Source organism: Danio aesculapii, chromosome 19 (genome assembly GCF_903798145.1).
Source record: "Danio aesculapii chromosome 19, fDanAes4.1, whole genome shotgun sequence".
NCBI lineage: Eukaryota > Metazoa > Chordata > Actinopteri > Cypriniformes > Danionidae > Danio > Danio aesculapii.
Genome location: NC_079453.1, coordinates 9157522 through 9174905, shown reverse-complemented (window position 1 = coordinate 9174905; position 17384 = coordinate 9157522). Strand labels below are relative to the sequence as shown.

Below are 17384 nucleotides of genomic sequence, written 5' to 3'. Positions count from 1 at the left end.
TGATGTTTTGAGGTTTTTGTATGGTGTACGCTTACTGGCCACTTATTTGGTGATTGATTTAATATTTCACCAATTCAAATGTTCAGTAACACACATCTAATTATCCAATCAAACGGCAGCAATGGTTGCCTAGTCTGAAGAGTCTCAATTTCTGCTTTAACGTTCAAATTGTTGGCGCATAATTTGGTGTAAATGAAATAAAACACAAATCTATCCTTCCTTATATCAACAGTCCGAGCTGCTGGTGGTGTAACAGTGTGAATGACTTTTTTGGGGGCAAAATATGACCGCATTGGTATCAATTAACATAAAAGTAATTAAACACTTGTATTTTACCATTTTTGAATCTATTCATCGGATATCTTCATGTCAGGCGGGAATACATCATTGAATCGGATTAGACTATTAGCATCTCACTAAAAATTAAAAGGTTTTTAGATCAATTTCCAATTTCAGAGTACCGGCGGGGTCTTAAATGCATTGAAAAAGTCTTGATCATCTCAATTTAAGGCCTTTATAGCCTTGAATTTTGTATACAAAGTCTTGGATTTCGTTACAAAAGTCTTTTTTTATTCATTTATTTTTGCCTTTCCTAGGATTAAGTTCATACCGTAACACAATTAAGTGTTACTAATTTAGGCTAATTAAAAATTCATGCAGCGTAACGTTGAGTGCACCTCGCGCTCCACGTCATAGCAGAAAGCATGCACACCCATTACTATGGTTAGAAGGCAAGTGAATACAAGCTTAGTTTGTCGGCTAAAATGCGAAAGCGTCGGTGTAATTCGCTGTGGCCAATGAATCCGAATTACATTTGGGTCTAGCCTGTGCCAGGAAATGACCACGACGCCTACTGCCGGAAATCTTTTAAGCTTGCGACGATGGGTGTTACGGGCCCTGGACTCCCATATGAGGGGTGCCAAACACACCACGTGTAGTACTCCTCGTCAGCGCCAACCACCTATTGTGCAGTTCTGTACACCGGAGACCTCTTCGGTTACTGAAACATCAGTAAGGAAGAAATTTCTAAATTAGAAGCATTGCCACCACAGCCAAAGAACATCCTATCTTACACATCGAATGAGAACATTACAGAGGTTTTCAAAACCATGTTTCCTGACTCAAAGGTTGCAGCTACATTCTTGTGTGGAAGCAACAAAACTGCATATATTACTAAATTCGGATCGGCTCCTTTTATAACTAAAGAACTATTGACCAGGTCAATAAGGCCAACGGGTTTGTGGTTATGTTTGACAAGAGTCTCAATAAGATGACCAAAAGTAAGCAGTTGGACCTTCATAATCGCTACTGGGTGGACGACAGATTTAATATAACTGATAATTGAAATTAAATGTTTTATTTAATTCAAGTAGCCCACTTATACATAATTATCAAATTATATGGGTTCAAAATTTATACAGATTTGACATTCTGCCCTTATTCTTCTGTCGGAATAGGTACGAAGTTGGCATTGAATTTCATTTGAAATGGTATTAAAAAGGTCTTAAAAAGCCTTGAATTTCATTTGGAGGATCCCGGAGGTGCCCTGTATTTAAAGTTGGACTCTTCTGTAGATTACATGGTGTACTAAGACGGAAAATGAAAAGTTGCTATATTCTACGCTGATATGTCTAGGAACTATAATCCCATCCTTCTGTTTCTATGTATCCATATTATAATGGTTTCAATGTCTGACGGGTAGTAGAGAGCTTTTAAAAGTCCACTTAAGATACCACTACGATGTTATATAAAACGGTTTATTCTTGCTAATTCCGAATAGGTACATTGACCAAAATTAAGAAATCTGTATACAAAGAAGCAAGAGATCCATCTAATAGAGCACAGACTGTAAAATAAAAACGAGACAAAGTCTTCACATTAGGGTTTAGGAAGGCGCCGGTGCTCTCATCGGACCTCTGGGTGCAGGAGGACGTGGCGGCATGGGAGGCCCTCTCTGAAAACCAAAGGGTGGGGGTCTGGGTGGTCCTGCACCATAACCTGGAGGCGGCATTGGTGGAGGAGGACCCCTCATACCCGGATGCATTGGTGGACCTGATAAAAGTAGAAGATTTGTAGAAATCATTGTATAAATAAAAAAAACATCATTATATTATGATAATGATCATGTACAATACTGATATAGTCATAATACTACGAATAATTATTTATTATTTTATGATTTCAATACATACTAACACAACAAGTCAGTCTTCTTCACACACACATGCATACATACATGCATACATACATACCCATTGGGGGTCCAAAGGGTCCTCTGGGAGGGACACCCATGGGTGGAGGAGGCATTTGTGGTGGAGGTGGCGCTCTTGGTTGGTTAGATCCTGGTGGGCCGGGTGGGGGAGGCACCATTCCTGGAGGTCCCGTTGGAGGCATCGGCATATGCGGCATTCCTGGTGGATGCATTCCAGCAGGAGGGAAGGGCGGGTGTCCCGGTGGGGGTCCTCCACCGCCCTGTGGCGCAGGAGTACCTGGTGCTGGAGGCATGGGCATACCGGGAGGCATCCCAGGTGGCATTGTGCCAGGAGGAGGAACAGGTGGGAAAGCACCAGGAGGAGGCATTCCTGCGAGATTAATACACAAATTCAATTCAAGTTTATTTGTAGAGCACTTTTGACAACAATTATAGTTTAAAAGCAGCTCTACAAAAGGTGCACATTACTGCAGTACAATCAAACTCGTAAAGGTTATCATTTACTATAACTTTATTAGTTCCTAAAAAATTTAAGAAATTAACTAGTAACTAATAGCTTTTACCAGTTAAAGTTATTATATATAAACAAAGTTAACCTGCAGTAATATAGTATATTGTCTATGTACATGTTCAATGGAGTGTGTTTGTGTATGTGTTGTCCTCAAAGTCTTCAATGTATGGGCCACAGTATGGTGACTTTAATCACCATTTATATTGTTCTTTAAGCGATAATTTAACATGAAATTATTTGATGAACTCTAGGTTAGAATTATGACAGGAGAAAATATAATGGAAATAACTGATGTTTTCTACAATAACTGTTGGTGTTTTACTATTTTCAAAAAGTGGCAGAAAATTTTGTAAAGGTTTAGTAGAAAATAATAAATATCTTTGCTTAGCAAACTGCAGGTTAATTGACACATTTTAAAACATCTCACTGGTAAAATTGAGAAGATTTGACATAAATTTTTTTTTGCATTAACCATGATTCATGCAATTTAGAAAAAATCTTAATTGAGCAGGGTATTTTATTAAGGCAAATTTTAAACTTTTTAAAGTTATAAATTTACCTTAATAAAAGGTTTAAAATTTACCTTAATAAAAGGTAAAGATCACTTTGGAACACATCGTGTCAAAATATTTTGTTCATGTAAATTTATAGAGAGCAAAAAAAAAAGTTGTACTATATTAGCAAAAGTCTGAACTTCCAGAAAACAAGATTATATATGCATGTATTGTATTATATTATATTATATTATATTATATGTGTGCGTGTGTGTGTGTGTGTATTTTTTACATCAAGTAAATGTATATGGCTTTAAAAATTTGTATATATTTATTTTACAAAACACAAATTCTGAAGAGTTTTTGCTGCAAATACAAGGCTTCGTGCCATGATTTTACAGGGGTGGAAACTCGCCAGTTGAAAAAGTAAAATATGTTTGTATATACAGTTAAAGTCAGAATTATTAGCCCCCCTGAATTTTTAGCCCCCTTGTTTATTTTTCCCTAATTTCTGTTTAACAAAGAAAAGATTTTGTCAACACATTTCTAAACATAATAGTTAATAACTCATGTCTAATAACTGATTTATTTTATCTTTGCCATGATGACAGTAAATAATATTTGACTAGATATTTTTCAAGACACTTCTTTACAGCTTAAAGTGACATTTAAAGGCTTAACTAGGTTAATTAGGTTAACTAGGCGGGTTAGGGTAATTAGGCAAGTTATTGGATAATAATGGTTTGTTCTGTGTAGACAATCGAAAATAAATATAGCTTAAAGGAGCTAATAATTTTGACCTTAAAATGTTTTTTAAAAAATTAAAATCTGATTTTATTTTAGCCGAAATAAAACAAATTAGAAATTTTTTCCAGAAGAAAAAATATTTTCGGAAATACTGTGAAAATTTCAATGCTCTGTTAAACATCATTTGGGAAATATTTAAAAAAGAAAAATAAATTCAAAAGGCAGGTTAATAATTCTATTAGGCAATATTTTCCATTAGACCACCCCTCCCTCCAACTTTAAATTTTTTTTTTTTACAGATCTACAGGATTTATATGAATGACCAATTTCAAGACGAGAAAAGCAATTTTTATTATTTTTGATATTATATCTGCTCTGATTTATAAATGTATGTCTTAAATTGAGGAAGGGAAAAATACTTTTTAAAGACCTGCATAAATTCTCTTAGTGAAAAACAAATGCATGCATTTATTGATGTCTTTGAACTTAGGCCTCTTTAACAAAACTTTTTTTATAACAAAACTAGTTTATAATGCAGAGATGTCCAATCAAAAAACATTTGGAAAATGTCATTAAAATCTTTTTAATCTCTAACCTGGAATAGGCATGGCTGCTCCGAGGGCAGTCATGACAGGCGTGGGCATGCTGGGAGGAGGTGGAGCATCTGCGAAGAGCTGATGTGGGCGATCAGCCTGGGACAGTGGATTCTGCGCGGCAAGAAGACGCTCTGCCGCTGAGCCGTGCCTCTCGCCCTTTGAGTCCTTTTTAAATGCGTATGAAACAGTGATCGGCCGATTGCACAGATACTGGCCATTCATAGCCTCGATAGCCGCATCTGAAGCATCAAAACTGGCAAAGTTGATGAAGGCGTAACCCTTTGAGTTGCCTGTATCAGGGTCTCGCATGATCTTGGGGGTCTGAAGGATCACACCGAAAGCGCTGAATGTGTCATAAAGTAATTTCTCATCGATCTCAGGGTCCAAGTTGCCAATAAAGATGTTGGCACCGACGTCGAGGTTCTTGTTGTGCGCTGAAGCTTTGTTGACTCGTATGGGCTTGCCGTAAAGTTTGATCATATTCATTATTTTTATGGCGTAGTCCGCATCCTCTTCGCTGAGAAACTCCACAAAGCCATAACCTGGAGAAGAGAGTGTGATATTAATTTTAAGTGATCTAATACTTCCTAATTTTGTTTTACATGCATCCAATGTTACAACACACTTTAATTTCTTCATGCAATAGGGTATATGCAGGAGGACTTTTAATTTGTCAGTAACCTGGAACAAGCGTTTACGGTGAACTGTATGCAGTTACTAAATTGGCACGTTTAACATCTGTTTTCTTTTAATATCAATGATCTCCACTGGCTGAGTGGAGTGGGTCTCAGAAATGGGGTTGTGCAATTTGGGGAAAATATCTAATTAAGATTTTTTCAACAGATATTGCGATTTTGATTTGCAATTTATTTTGTAGTCAAGCTTCAGCTGAACATTCTGTATCGTAGCTTCTTACTGCTAAAATGCAGTGAGTTTTAGTTAAAAACTAAACTGAAACTGAAAAGATATAATAACTTACTCCAACTTCTATTCAAATTTGTTTAGAAACATTTAGAAATTAAACACTAATTTTTCAGTGGTGAGTTATGGCATAAGTTAACTCCTGGGGTCTGTTCTTCGTACGTGGATTACTCAATTAGCTGGATTTGGTTATTGACGATTTGACACCATCCAGGATAATTTCGTTCTTCAAAACTGATCCGAGAGTTGTTGTCATAGCAACAGTTCTGGTAGCTCAAACCTGCTAGGGAGCGGGCTCATTTCATATAAACAGGATAGGATTGGGTCAGTTCAAGCAAAGATAATACTGAAAGTATGTACCAAATGCTGATATTTTCTTACAGTAGTTATGTACACTTGGGAAAATAGTAAATGTATTTTTTAACTAATATATATAAATATATATAATAAAAATATAAATATATATAAATATAAATATATATAAATATAAATATAAATATAAATATATATAAATATAAATATATATATATATATATATATATATATATATATATATATATATATATATAGTGATAATACGTGACTTTTTTTTTAAAGGAATAACACATTTATGCAGTCATGAATATGTCTTAACAGTTAATATGACGGTGATTAGATGCTTCACAAAAGTTGCAGACGCTTTTACCAATGCTTTTGTAAACATTCAGTTATTCTTTACACCGATTAAGAAACCGGCTACAATAATACTACTATGGCTACTATAATAAAGAAAAGCCTCTTTAACTGTAAAACTAAATAAATTGCTAAATACTCTTGACACATGAAAGGGTAAAGCCTGCAGCCCACAACAAAGGTGGAAAGTTATTGCATATCATATTTAACAAACAGTTTACTAAGAATTTTATGTAATTTAGCTCACATGGATAATTGAATAATAATCAGATGATGTCATTACGCTGCTGTGCTGTCAGCCAATCATTGCATTGCTGATCATGATTTCGAGGATCGATAGATCTGTCCTTCACAACACATGCAGCGATCTCAGATCAGTTTAATCTGATTCACGAACTTGTTTAAAGAACCAAATTAGCCAGAGAGCAGTTATTAAGATGAAAAGATCCAGGATCTGCCAAATCATCTTAGATCATTTAAGCGAGCTACGAAGAACGGACCCCTGGTGTCTGCGTGATGTTTTTTCATATGGTGTAACAACTCTGAGATTGTACTTTGCTGTTGCTAGTTACTAGATTAAATGTCACTGGCAATGCTTTTAGTTGACTTTTTAGCAAGACACTCCTCATATACTCGCCTGTGGTGCTTTTTTAGGTGCTGGTTGTTGTATTTCCTCATGCTGTGGCAACAATTCTGTGACAGCTCTTACAAATTACCTGTTTGTGTTCGGTGTCTGTGACTTTGAAACCAAACTATTCCCATATTACCGACATTACTTTTATATGAATTCATCTGTGGGTGGGGAAAATTATATAATACATCGATATTTCATATTGCAGCCTCTTGCGATTACATAATTGCAGCATTTCAAAACGCCATTGCGATTTAATTTGGCTTAAGTGCACAGCATTACTCAGAATGTACAAGAAGCACTGCATTAAACTACATTTTTTCCCACCATGTCTTTAAAATATGAACATTTATTTTACCCCAGTATATTCAATGGAGCGTCTGCGCTAGCCTGCTAATCCTGATGGGTGCGAGTGTGTAAACGGCTTTTCATTTCATTTTATGCTTGAGCAACTAAATGAATGCCAAAGTCTATTTAACTGATTACATTTTAATTACTTTACAGCATTGATGCTGTAAAAGGAACCATATAAAATTGAAAAAGAGTCACATTAGCCACTCACTGGAAGTTTATCAGTATAGGAAGAAACACTATCTACTCAAACATTCCACCACAGTCAGAAATAAAGAGGTCTTGTGACATAAATGGCATCAAAATGAACTAAATTATCCTGCCAAAATCAAGATTAAAAAAGTATCATGAAACATATTACTCTACTTAGACAATGAAATATAAAAACGTAGGTAAAAAATAAAGTAGTGACTGGAGGTTGAAGGTAAATAGTAAAGCAAATCTACAGATAAGGGACAATCTTTACTCAAAATGTACACAAATTAAAATAAAAGTACACTTTTTTTTTAAACTACTTAGTAAAGCGCAATTCCTGTGAAAAACTACTAATGTGAGTATTTGTAAATTGTTGCATTACACCACTGCCATGAACGGTCTTGTCCTTTGATAGTCTTTGACTGCTAATGTCATTTCCCTGTTTGGCATTTGCAAATCATACTTTTTTGAAATTATATTATGAAGGAGAAAGTCAGAATGTGCATATATAAAACCAACTTTAACCCAATAGCAATATGAAGGGTTTTAAGACGTGTTAACTCACCCTGGTGTTGTCCTGTTACTCTGTCTTTGGGCATGTGTGTGTTTACAACAGGACCAGCTTGAAGGAAAAGTTCCCACAAAAGAGGCTCAGAGACCTTCTCATCGAGACCACCCACATATACAGTGGCATCTGCCAATAAAAGATGATCAAAATGAGTAATATAACACTGAACGCAAACGTACTGGATATATTTAGATGAATTATTTATATACATGTTATCAATTCCGATAATAGTAAGCATATATTTTAGCATTTAAATATACATGATTGTTTTGTTACACCTCATTAAAACCAAAACTCAAACGTTTCTTTGTTTTTATTTCTTTAGCCAACATGTTTGAATGAATGAAAGAGAGCGGTTTGACGACATTATAGAACATAAAAAGAGCTTAAAGTGTCCAATAATGCTGCAATACATCAATTTCCCTGAACACTACATTAAAATTTTCCTAAAAAAGTTATATTTATCAAATATACCTTGATTTCGTTCTGAAATCGGTCCCGCCGCCATGATGAACCCCGGCGTGTGTACAGACGGAAGCACTTCTTTTTGCTAAAATCACCTCACCATCGCCTTGTCATCGCAGTGCTGCCGCCCACAGGAGAGGAAGATGAACATTCGCGTTTTGGTGGATGTCAAATTATGATTTACTGCGTCCTTTGGTTTGTTTTTGTTCGGAAGTTACTTAATATGTCTTTTATGTTGTTAAAGGTCATAAAATGGAGCAAGAGCCATGCTAAGCCAGTGTTTCAGGACCCAGTCAGACTGTCTGTGGTGACGCGACAAACAGTAGGCTACCGCATGATTTCTATCACATAAGTAACAAATTAATCAAATATGCAGTTTAATATTATCATGAGCTGTATAAAGTACTCAAAATGACCTACCATACTTAAGTGGAAGTAGAAGTACTTTCCAAAAAATGATTTTGCTGTTTGTTCAAATAAAGCTACTCATATAAAATGAGCTGAGACAACACAATTCTTGATATTTTTTGGGACAACTTAATTGTTTTATGTTTAAACCACTTAAATTTGTTAAGTAACTTAATCTATGTGTGTTGGGACAACATGAACAAACTGGAAACCCTGCATTGTTTGCAATGTATTAATAAAGTTAAAAAGCTAAAAGCTAAATTGGCCGCAGGGTATGAATGTGTGTGTGAGTGATAGTGTATGGGAGTTTCCCAGTACTGGGTTGTGCCCAGGGTGCGAATTCTACATTCACGATCAGGAGGGTCAACTTTTTCGGTAATGTTAACTTTAGTTTGTGTAATCCATGCTTCAGTGAATCACATGTATGTGTTTATTTAAACTAATTTAATTAATCTGATTTATTAATAAAACATATTTAAGTTTTCAGTGTTTTGTGCGATATTTAATGTATTCTGACCTAAAGGATCTTCTGATTAGCTATTCCAGAGTTTACTGTAGGTCAAACCTATTTTACAAGAAAAGTGTCTTGTGAACACTTAGGTTGTCTATTTGTGCTCTGATCTGATGGTTTCAGACTGATAAATAATTTTTTTCTCTCACATAGACTGATTGTGCATTCACAGTGATATGAACCATTATAGGGGTGGTCAAATGTATACTCATATTATCTATTATTTTTATTCATTCATTCATTTATTTTATTTTCGGCTTATCCCTTAATTAATCTGGGGTCGCCACATCAGAATGAACCGCCAACTTATCCATCATACGTTTTACACAGCGGGTGCCCTTCCAGCTGCAACCCATCACTGGGAAACACCCATACACACTCATTCAAACACATACACTACGGACAATTTAGCTATAGTCTATACCCAATTCACCTATAGCTCATGTCTTTGGACTTGTGGAGGAAACCCACGCGAACACTGGGAGAACATGCAAACTTCACACAGAAATGCCAAATGACCCAGCCGGGGCTTGAACCAGCGACATTCGTGCTGTAAGGCGATGGTGCTACCTACTGCGCCACCGTGACGCTCCTATTATTTTCATTTTTTATATTATCTTTTAAGATACAAATCAGAGCAAACTCTCTATTTAGAAGACTCCCCCCCAACCCCCCACCCCCCCCTGCAATTCGCACCCTGGTTGCGCCGCTGCATCCACTGCGTAAAACATATGCTGGAACAGTTGGCGGTTCCTTCCGCAGTGGCGACTTTTGAAATTAAGTCTAAGCTGAAGTGAAATGAATGAATGAATGAATGAACATTCATTTAATAAAATTACACACATATTTCACACCCCTGGCTGTCTGTACCCAACAATATACACAATGGTTATCGTGACAAAAGATGTTGTAAATGCATGGACAGCAGAGGTGTGATTCACAAGCCTAAACACGAACAAACACTGGGCTAAACGGGTAAATTTGCATTAAAATGAGCTAAATTAAAAGCGTTTTGGTTTGATTACGTCATACTAAGCGAAACCTCTTTTATTTTATGTTTACAGGAACTCAATCTGTTGCCTATAAAGATACATGTTGATGCAGGACGGCTTGTTTTTCTGACTCAGCTCCTCTGATGTTTGTTTTTGCACATACAGAACTGGATACATACACGCTGTCGGAGTGAAGGAACGGTGATTTAACAGTAGTGTGTGTGAGAGCATGAAGCCACTCCCATTGTGTGTGTGTGTGTCAGTGGTTCTACCAGTTTCACCTGCTTTCCCACCCAAACTGTCTCAAAGAAGAGTCTGGCTGAATCTGCATTTAGACCTGCAAGAATGGATCAATAAAGCTCTCGCAGAAACCTGAGCATCTGCTTTTCTCCTCCCAGTGGATTCTGAGCTCGAGTAACACGTAAGCACTAAACACAGACTGACACATTACAGCTAAAGACAACATGGGGACAGATTTAGCCTACAACTTTGTCTTCAAAGGTAAGTTTCAGTCAGCTGATTGAAGATCAGATTGCTTTTACTATGAGTACTACCTCTGAGGCTTTGCATGATAATCTAATATATAAAAGATATTTATTATTTTGTCTTTTCCATGTATTACTAATACTGTCAGAAATTTAAAGGGGTAGTTCACCCAAAAATTAATATTTACTCACTATTTATTCACCTTCGAGTGGTTCCAAACCTTTATGAGTTTCTTTATACTGTTGAATAGAAAAGAAGATATTTTGAAGAAAGCTGAAAATCTGTAACCATTGACTTTCATAGTAGGAAAACAAATACTATGGAAGTCAATGGTAACAGGTTTCCAGCATTTTTCTAAATATCTTCTTTTGTGTTCAACAGAAGAAAGAATGTCAAACACGTTTGCAACAAGTGAAGTGTGAAAAATAAATTTTTCCTTTAACTACGCATCATTCAAAGTAAGTTAAATGTTGTCTTGGTTGTCTTTCAGTGGTTTTAATTGGAGAATCAGGGGTTGGAAAGAGCAACCTGCTGTCAAGGTTTACCAAAAACGAGTTCAACCATGACAGTCGCACCACTATTGGCGTGGAGTTCAGCACTCGCTCTGTTCAGGTGGACAGTATCACCATCAAAGCCCAGATCTGGGACACTGCGGGTCTAGAGCGCTACAGAGCCATCACCTCAGCGTACGTCCCTCACTTCATCATCCTTTGATCTCAGATTCATGTACTTTCCCTTATTTTATATTATCGGGAATTTGTTGCAGTTGATTTAGACTCACACCCAGAACCACTCCTATATTTCTTTTTAACCTGGTACACAGTTTAAAGGATAGTTCCTGACAGCTAAAGTGTTTGGATTTTTTGTATTATTTTACTATAGCACAGCACGTGATTGTGTTTTTAAATTTCTACCACTACATTTAAAAATGCTAAGTTATTTCAACTCAACGAGTCAAATTTCTATTTCATTCATTCATTCATTCATTCATTCATTCATTCATTCATTCATTTTCCTTTGACTTAGTCTCTATTTCAGAGGTCACCACACCGGAATGAACCACCAACTATTCCGGCATACATTTTACGCAGCAGATGGAATCCTGGGTGCAAACTCAGTACCGGGAAACACCCATACACACTCTTTCACACACATACACTATGGCGAATTTAGTTTATTCAATTCACCTATAGTACATGTCTTTGGACTGTTGGGGAAACCGGAGCACCCGGAGGAAACCCACGGCAACACGGGGAGAACATGCAAACTGTACACAGAAATGCCAACGGACCCAGCCGGGACTCAAAGCAACGACCTTCTTGCTGTGAGGCGACATTGCTAACCACTCAGCCACCGTGCCACCCTAATTTCTATTTCAACTTGTCAAATATTGGCATACCCAGTCACTGGGTTAAATTGAATTGCAATGGACACATCTGTGCTGCCTTCAACATGCAATCAGATGAAGGTCCCTTCTGAGAAAGGAAGTGAAGCAGAATTTTGATTCGGAAATGCCTTGATGCCGTCCTACCTGTGAACTTTAGAGCTTTCAGATGATACAAATTTGAATGTAACTATGGTTATGTCAAATATGTAGTTACTGAAATACTGCAGAATATTGAGTTCTAGCTAAAAGATGCTTCCAGATTAGTGAACTACTATTCAGAAGTTTTGATTTGGTAATTTATTATTATTATACATTTTTAAGTGTGCTTATCAAGGATGCATTTATTTGATTAAAAAACACATGAATTGTTATTACAAGTTTGAATAAAAAAATTTAATAATTTATTTATTAATTAAATGTATTTTAAATACAGTTTTCTATCTCAATATATTTTACATTTTATTTGATGGTTTAATGGTCGAATACGGTGGCCGAGAGAGCTCAAATGAAGTGAATTTAACATTATTTGTGCAATTTGTCAGATTATGAGAGATAAAAATTTAATAACAACACTTAAAAAAAAATTTCACCTTTATATTGATAGGACAGTAGAGAAAATTGACAGGAAAGCATGGGGAGCAGAGAGAGGGGAAGGATCGGCATAGGACTGCGAGGCAGAATTGAACTCAGGTCACCGAGAGCACCGGAATGCATGTGTCGACCCACTAATCACTACACCACTGGCGCCGACATAACACTTTTTAGATCTTTGCAGCATGTTTGAGCTCTCATGGTCACCGCACTTAAGAAATATTTATTATCAAATCGTTGTGGTGCCTTTTAATAATTTTGTAGTAACTGAAATGTATTTCTTTCAGGATTCATTAATAAATAGAAGATTCAAAAGAATGGCAATATCCATAAATTTATCAGAAATGTCTTTAAAGTAATTACACTGTATAAAAATTTTCATTTTGTTATTGACATACAGAGAAAAAGCTTCTTATTTAACATTATCAATTGTTCATTATTGTTGGCAGGGTGGCTCAGTGGTTTGCATTGTTGTCTCACAGCAAGAAGGTAGCTGGATCGAGCCCGAGCTGGGCCGGCTGGCATTTCTCGTTGTTTGCATGTTCTCCCTGTGTTGGTGTGAGTTTCCCTTCGGGTGCTCCAGTTACCCCCACAGTCCAAAGATATGCGCTATAGGTGAAATGGATGAAGTAAATTGGCCGTAGTGTCTGAGTGTGTGTATGTGAGAGTGTATGGGTGTTTCCCAGTACTAGGTTGTGGCTGGAGAGGCATCTGCTGTGTAAAACATATGGCGGAATAGTTGGTGGCTCATTCCGCTGTGGTGACCCCTGATAAATAAGTGACTAAGCCGAAGGAAAACGAATGAGTATTATTAATAAATACATTAGCCAAAAGTTAAAGTTTAATGGACCTTATTGGAAAGTGTTTTGATTAATATCTGGGCCGAAACCTTTAAAGTGTAGATGTTGTGTGATCACAACTTATTAAAAACTAAATAATGAATCATGTGAGCCAATATGCAATTGTGTTTCTTGTGTTAAATGTAATGCTGTTTGTTTTAGGTATTACAGAGGAGCGGTGGGTGCGCTGCTGGTTTATGACATCACCAAACACCTGACCTATGAGAGCGTGGAGCGCTGGCTGAAGGAACTGTATGATCACGCTGATCCTCATATCGTGGTCATGCTGGTAGGCAATAAAAATGACCTGACAACTGTGCGCACTGTACCCACAGAGGAGGCTAAAGACTTTGCAGGTATCTGCAGTTTATAGCCCTCGGTTTTAGACATTTCAAGCATGAAAGAGGACCTTAATGTTGTCATTGCTCACCCTCACGTTTTTTTAAACGTTCATTTAGAGAATACTTAATAACACATTTTGATTGATTGATTGATTGAATATTGATTGTTTCGATTCATTTGTTTATTTATTCATTCCAATCATTTGTTCATTCATTATTGATTCACTCAATGATTGATTGATTCATTGATTGATTCGTTGAGGCCTTCAATTCATTCATAGATTCCATTCATTCATTCAGTTCATTCATTCCATTCATTATTTATTGATTGATTTCATTCATCCATTGATTTGGTTGATTGACTGATTCGTGGATTGATTCATTCACTCATTGATTCATTGATTTCATTCATTCATTTATTCCATTCATTAATTATTGGCTAATTTCATTCATCCTTTAATTTGATTGATTGATTCATTCTTTGATTTGATTTCGTTCCATTCCTTTTTTCTTTCATTCATTTTTGATTCATTCATTCATTGATTCCATCAACTAATTCAATATTGATTCATTTATTAGATTCATAAATTATTGCTTGATTAATTTGATTCCATTCATTCATTTTTTGATTGATTGATTGATTGATTGATTGATTGATTCATTCATTCATTCATTCATTTCATTCATTCATCATTAATTGATTGATTCCTTTGACTAATTTATTATTGATTTGATTCATTTAATTTGTTCATTCATTATTGATTGATTAATTCATTAATTGATTCAATTAATTCATTTATCCATAGATTACATTCATTCATTCACATATTTATTTGATTGATTAATTGATTCATTCATTCATCTGTGTGTAATGTAAGACACACTGTGTGCATTGATACCCTAACAATTTGACATTTTTAATTATTGAAATGCATAAGGTTTTACAGAATAATCCTAATTAGACAATTTATAATTATTAATGAATGTCTTTGTTTGAAAAAACAGATGCCAATGGCTTACTTTTTATGGAGACCTCTGCTTTAGAGTCGACTAATGTTGAATCTGCTTTCCTCGAAGTTCTAACAGGTGAGATTTATTTTTTACTTAACGTCACTGATTAAGGCTAACGTGCTACAAAATATTATGGGATTTAAAGTAGGTATGTTTCCATTACAAATTAGCATAAATCTGTAGTGATATTTTTAAAGACTCGATAAAGAACAATAGCAAAATGTACACGTTTCCATTAGGCTTATTATTAATTTTCAATTTGCACAGTTTGAAGCGAAACAGAAAAAGGCCCTACTGACCCAAATGTTCCAATAATTTAGATTTTTTTTAAAATAAATTATTATTTTTGTTCTCTTTCTTTTTTTTCATGATTTCCAATAATGATTACGTATATATGCAGATGTTTGAGTAGACTCTTGTAAACGTGTGCATGTATAAATTGTTCATAGAAGTATATGATTAAGTATCTGTACATTTGCAAATATGTATTTTACAAATGTTTATTATTATTTTCTGGCAGGGGATGGGTTTGCAGTTTGTTCTAAAAATTGGAAAAACTTTAAATAAAGTATAATATCCAGTATAAAGTATAATAAAGTGAAAAATTTTTCTAAATCATTTTATAGTGCATTTATTTGTTGAAAAAACTGAAAATTGTAAAAAATATAAGTATAATTGATCAGTTTGTTTTAAATAACTTTTCTACCTGACTAAATTTTGAAATGTAATTTATTCCTATGATTTAAAACAACCTTCAGCATCCTTGCTGCAATCATTAGTGTCACAACCCAATCACAAGGAAGTGCAACTATTTTATGTGTCGTCAGGAGAGTTGCTAATTCGTACAAATTCATAGTTTCATTCATATGAAAATGTACGTTTAAAAGGAAGTCTATCCCCAGAACTCACCCATAACGTCACTGGGAGATGAGCAAATCAGACTAAAATGTACAAATGGGATTACACAAATTCATAAAAATTAGCCACTAAATCAAAAAGTTACAAACATTGAGCACTCATACATAGTATATCAAACTAGTTTATACCTTTAAATGCATTATTTTTAACTCTCTTTTGCCCCCCTCATACACCCCCACTCTCCTCATAACTCCCCAAAAACACTGCACTAAAATGTGCACAATTAAAATTGCACATATCATCACACTATGTTGCACTAATTCATCTTGAATTGTACATATACATTTGTAATTATGTTCATATCTATCTGGATACTTCTTATTGTTAATAGTAACCTGCACATATATTCATCCATTGTAAATCTCTGTTCATAGTTAATACAACCTGTATATAATGTTCATAGTACATCCATCTGTAAATATCACCATAGCTTTTCTAGAACTGCACTTTATAACTTATACCTGTATCCTGCACTTGCTGCTATTGCACTTCTGGTTAGACGTAAACTACATTTTGTTGCCTTGTACATGTGTAATGACAATAAGGTTGAATCTAATCTAATCATTGCAGTGTTTGATTATGTTTCCTATGTTTTCCAGCGATACACCAGAAAGTTGCTAGTAAAGAAGTGACCAGAGGCTCGATCAGCGCAGTGACTCTCGGACAGACGCACGGTCCATCCAGGGAATTCCAGGAGAACCGAAGCTGCTGCAGAAACTCCTAAACACACTAGAGGACATCCTGACAAATCACCATCACCAGCACAAAACAAAGACTTTTAATGATGACAGAGGTCACGAAGGCATTTCTTCATACTTGAGCCTGACTGGATGTCATATCAGTGAGTGAAACAGAGAGACCGTCAGCATTAAAAATATTATTTCTTTTAAAATGAGACGCTCTAGGTGAAGAGGGTTAAAATTGATTTATTTGATTGATAACATTATATATTTAATGAGTATTTTCTAAAATGTTTATTTAATTAATTAAATATGCATTCATTTGGATACATTCTAGCACAAAAATCTGAACATAGAAAAAAAGAATTTTAAGAAATTGGAATTTAAAATGATGTACAATTGTTATTTATAGACTATAAAAGTGTAAAGAAATTTTAGACTCTAAAAATAACTGATATTTATAGATTAATAAAGTGCAACAAAATAAATACTTTAAAGTGTATTTTGGATGTATTATTTCCTATTATTTTGCTAAAAGAAAGAAAAAAACACTTTTCAAAACACCAAAATTTCAAAAATCTCAAAATTGAAAAGTGTTTTTGCCTGCAGCGTCTCACCTGATAAAATTGATAAAAACAGCTGGAACTGATGATGTAAGAAAGGGTGTATTTTTAATTTTTAGTAATGAATCACTTTATAAATAAACATATATGGGTTGTGCTGTATTATACAAAGCTTGAGCTCAATCAATACTGACATATAAATCTTAGACTGAACAATTAGACCTTTTCATGGAAGGTATCTATGGTTTATTGAGTATTGATATTTTTGCATTGAATTATTTTTGTTATTTGTTT

The 17384-nt window shown here is 35.1% G+C and overlaps 2 protein-coding genes across 2 annotated transcripts; one reads left to right on the top strand and one right to left on the bottom strand.

Annotated features, from left to right (window-relative positions):
- Positions 1-1743: 1743 nt before the first annotated feature.
- sf3b4 (splicing factor 3b, subunit 4) lies at positions 1744-8458 on the bottom strand. Its single transcript, XM_056479701.1, has 5 exons — positions 8373-8458; positions 7896-8024; positions 4560-5102; positions 2253-2582; positions 1744-2052 (listed from the first exon to the last, which is right to left on the bottom strand). Exons 1-5 carry the CDS (start codon positions 8404-8406, stop codon positions 1886-1888), a joined length of 1203 nt encoding a protein of 400 aa, XP_056335676.1. The 5' UTR covers positions 8407-8458; the 3' UTR covers positions 1744-1885.
- Positions 8459-10564: 2106 nt separating this feature from the next.
- Positions 10565-17100, top strand: rab25a (RAB25, member RAS oncogene family a). The gene is made up of 5 exons (XM_056479703.1): positions 10565-10775; positions 11251-11446; positions 13740-13933; positions 14924-15004; positions 16447-17100. The coding sequence occupies exons 1-5, from the start codon at positions 10739-10741 to the stop codon at positions 16569-16571; spliced, it is 633 nt and encodes a 210-aa protein (XP_056335678.1). The 5' UTR covers positions 10565-10738; the 3' UTR covers positions 16572-17100.
- The last annotated feature ends 284 nt before the right edge of the window (positions 17101-17384 follow it).

Coding starts and splice junctions, on each gene's coding strand:
- sf3b4 (XM_056479701.1), bottom strand. CDS start 8,406: ATGGCGGCGGGACCGATTTCAGAACGAAATCAAG. Junction 5,103..7,895: donor AGTAACAGGACAACACCAGG/GTGAGTTAACAC, acceptor TCTCTTCTCCAG/GTTATGGCTTTGTGGAGTTT. Junction 2,053..2,252: donor ACCCTTTGGACCCCCAATGG/GTATGTATGTAT, acceptor TACTTTTATCAG/GTCCACCAATGCATCCGGGT.
- rab25a (XM_056479703.1), top strand. CDS start 10,739: ATGGGGACAGATTTAGCCTACAACTTTGTCTTCAAAG. Junction 10,776..11,250: donor CTACAACTTTGTCTTCAAAG/GTAAGTTTCAGT, acceptor GTTGTCTTTCAG/TGGTTTTAATTGGAGAATCA. Junction 15,005..16,446: donor TTTCCTCGAAGTTCTAACAG/GTGAGATTTATT, acceptor TATGTTTTCCAG/CGATACACCAGAAAGTTGCT.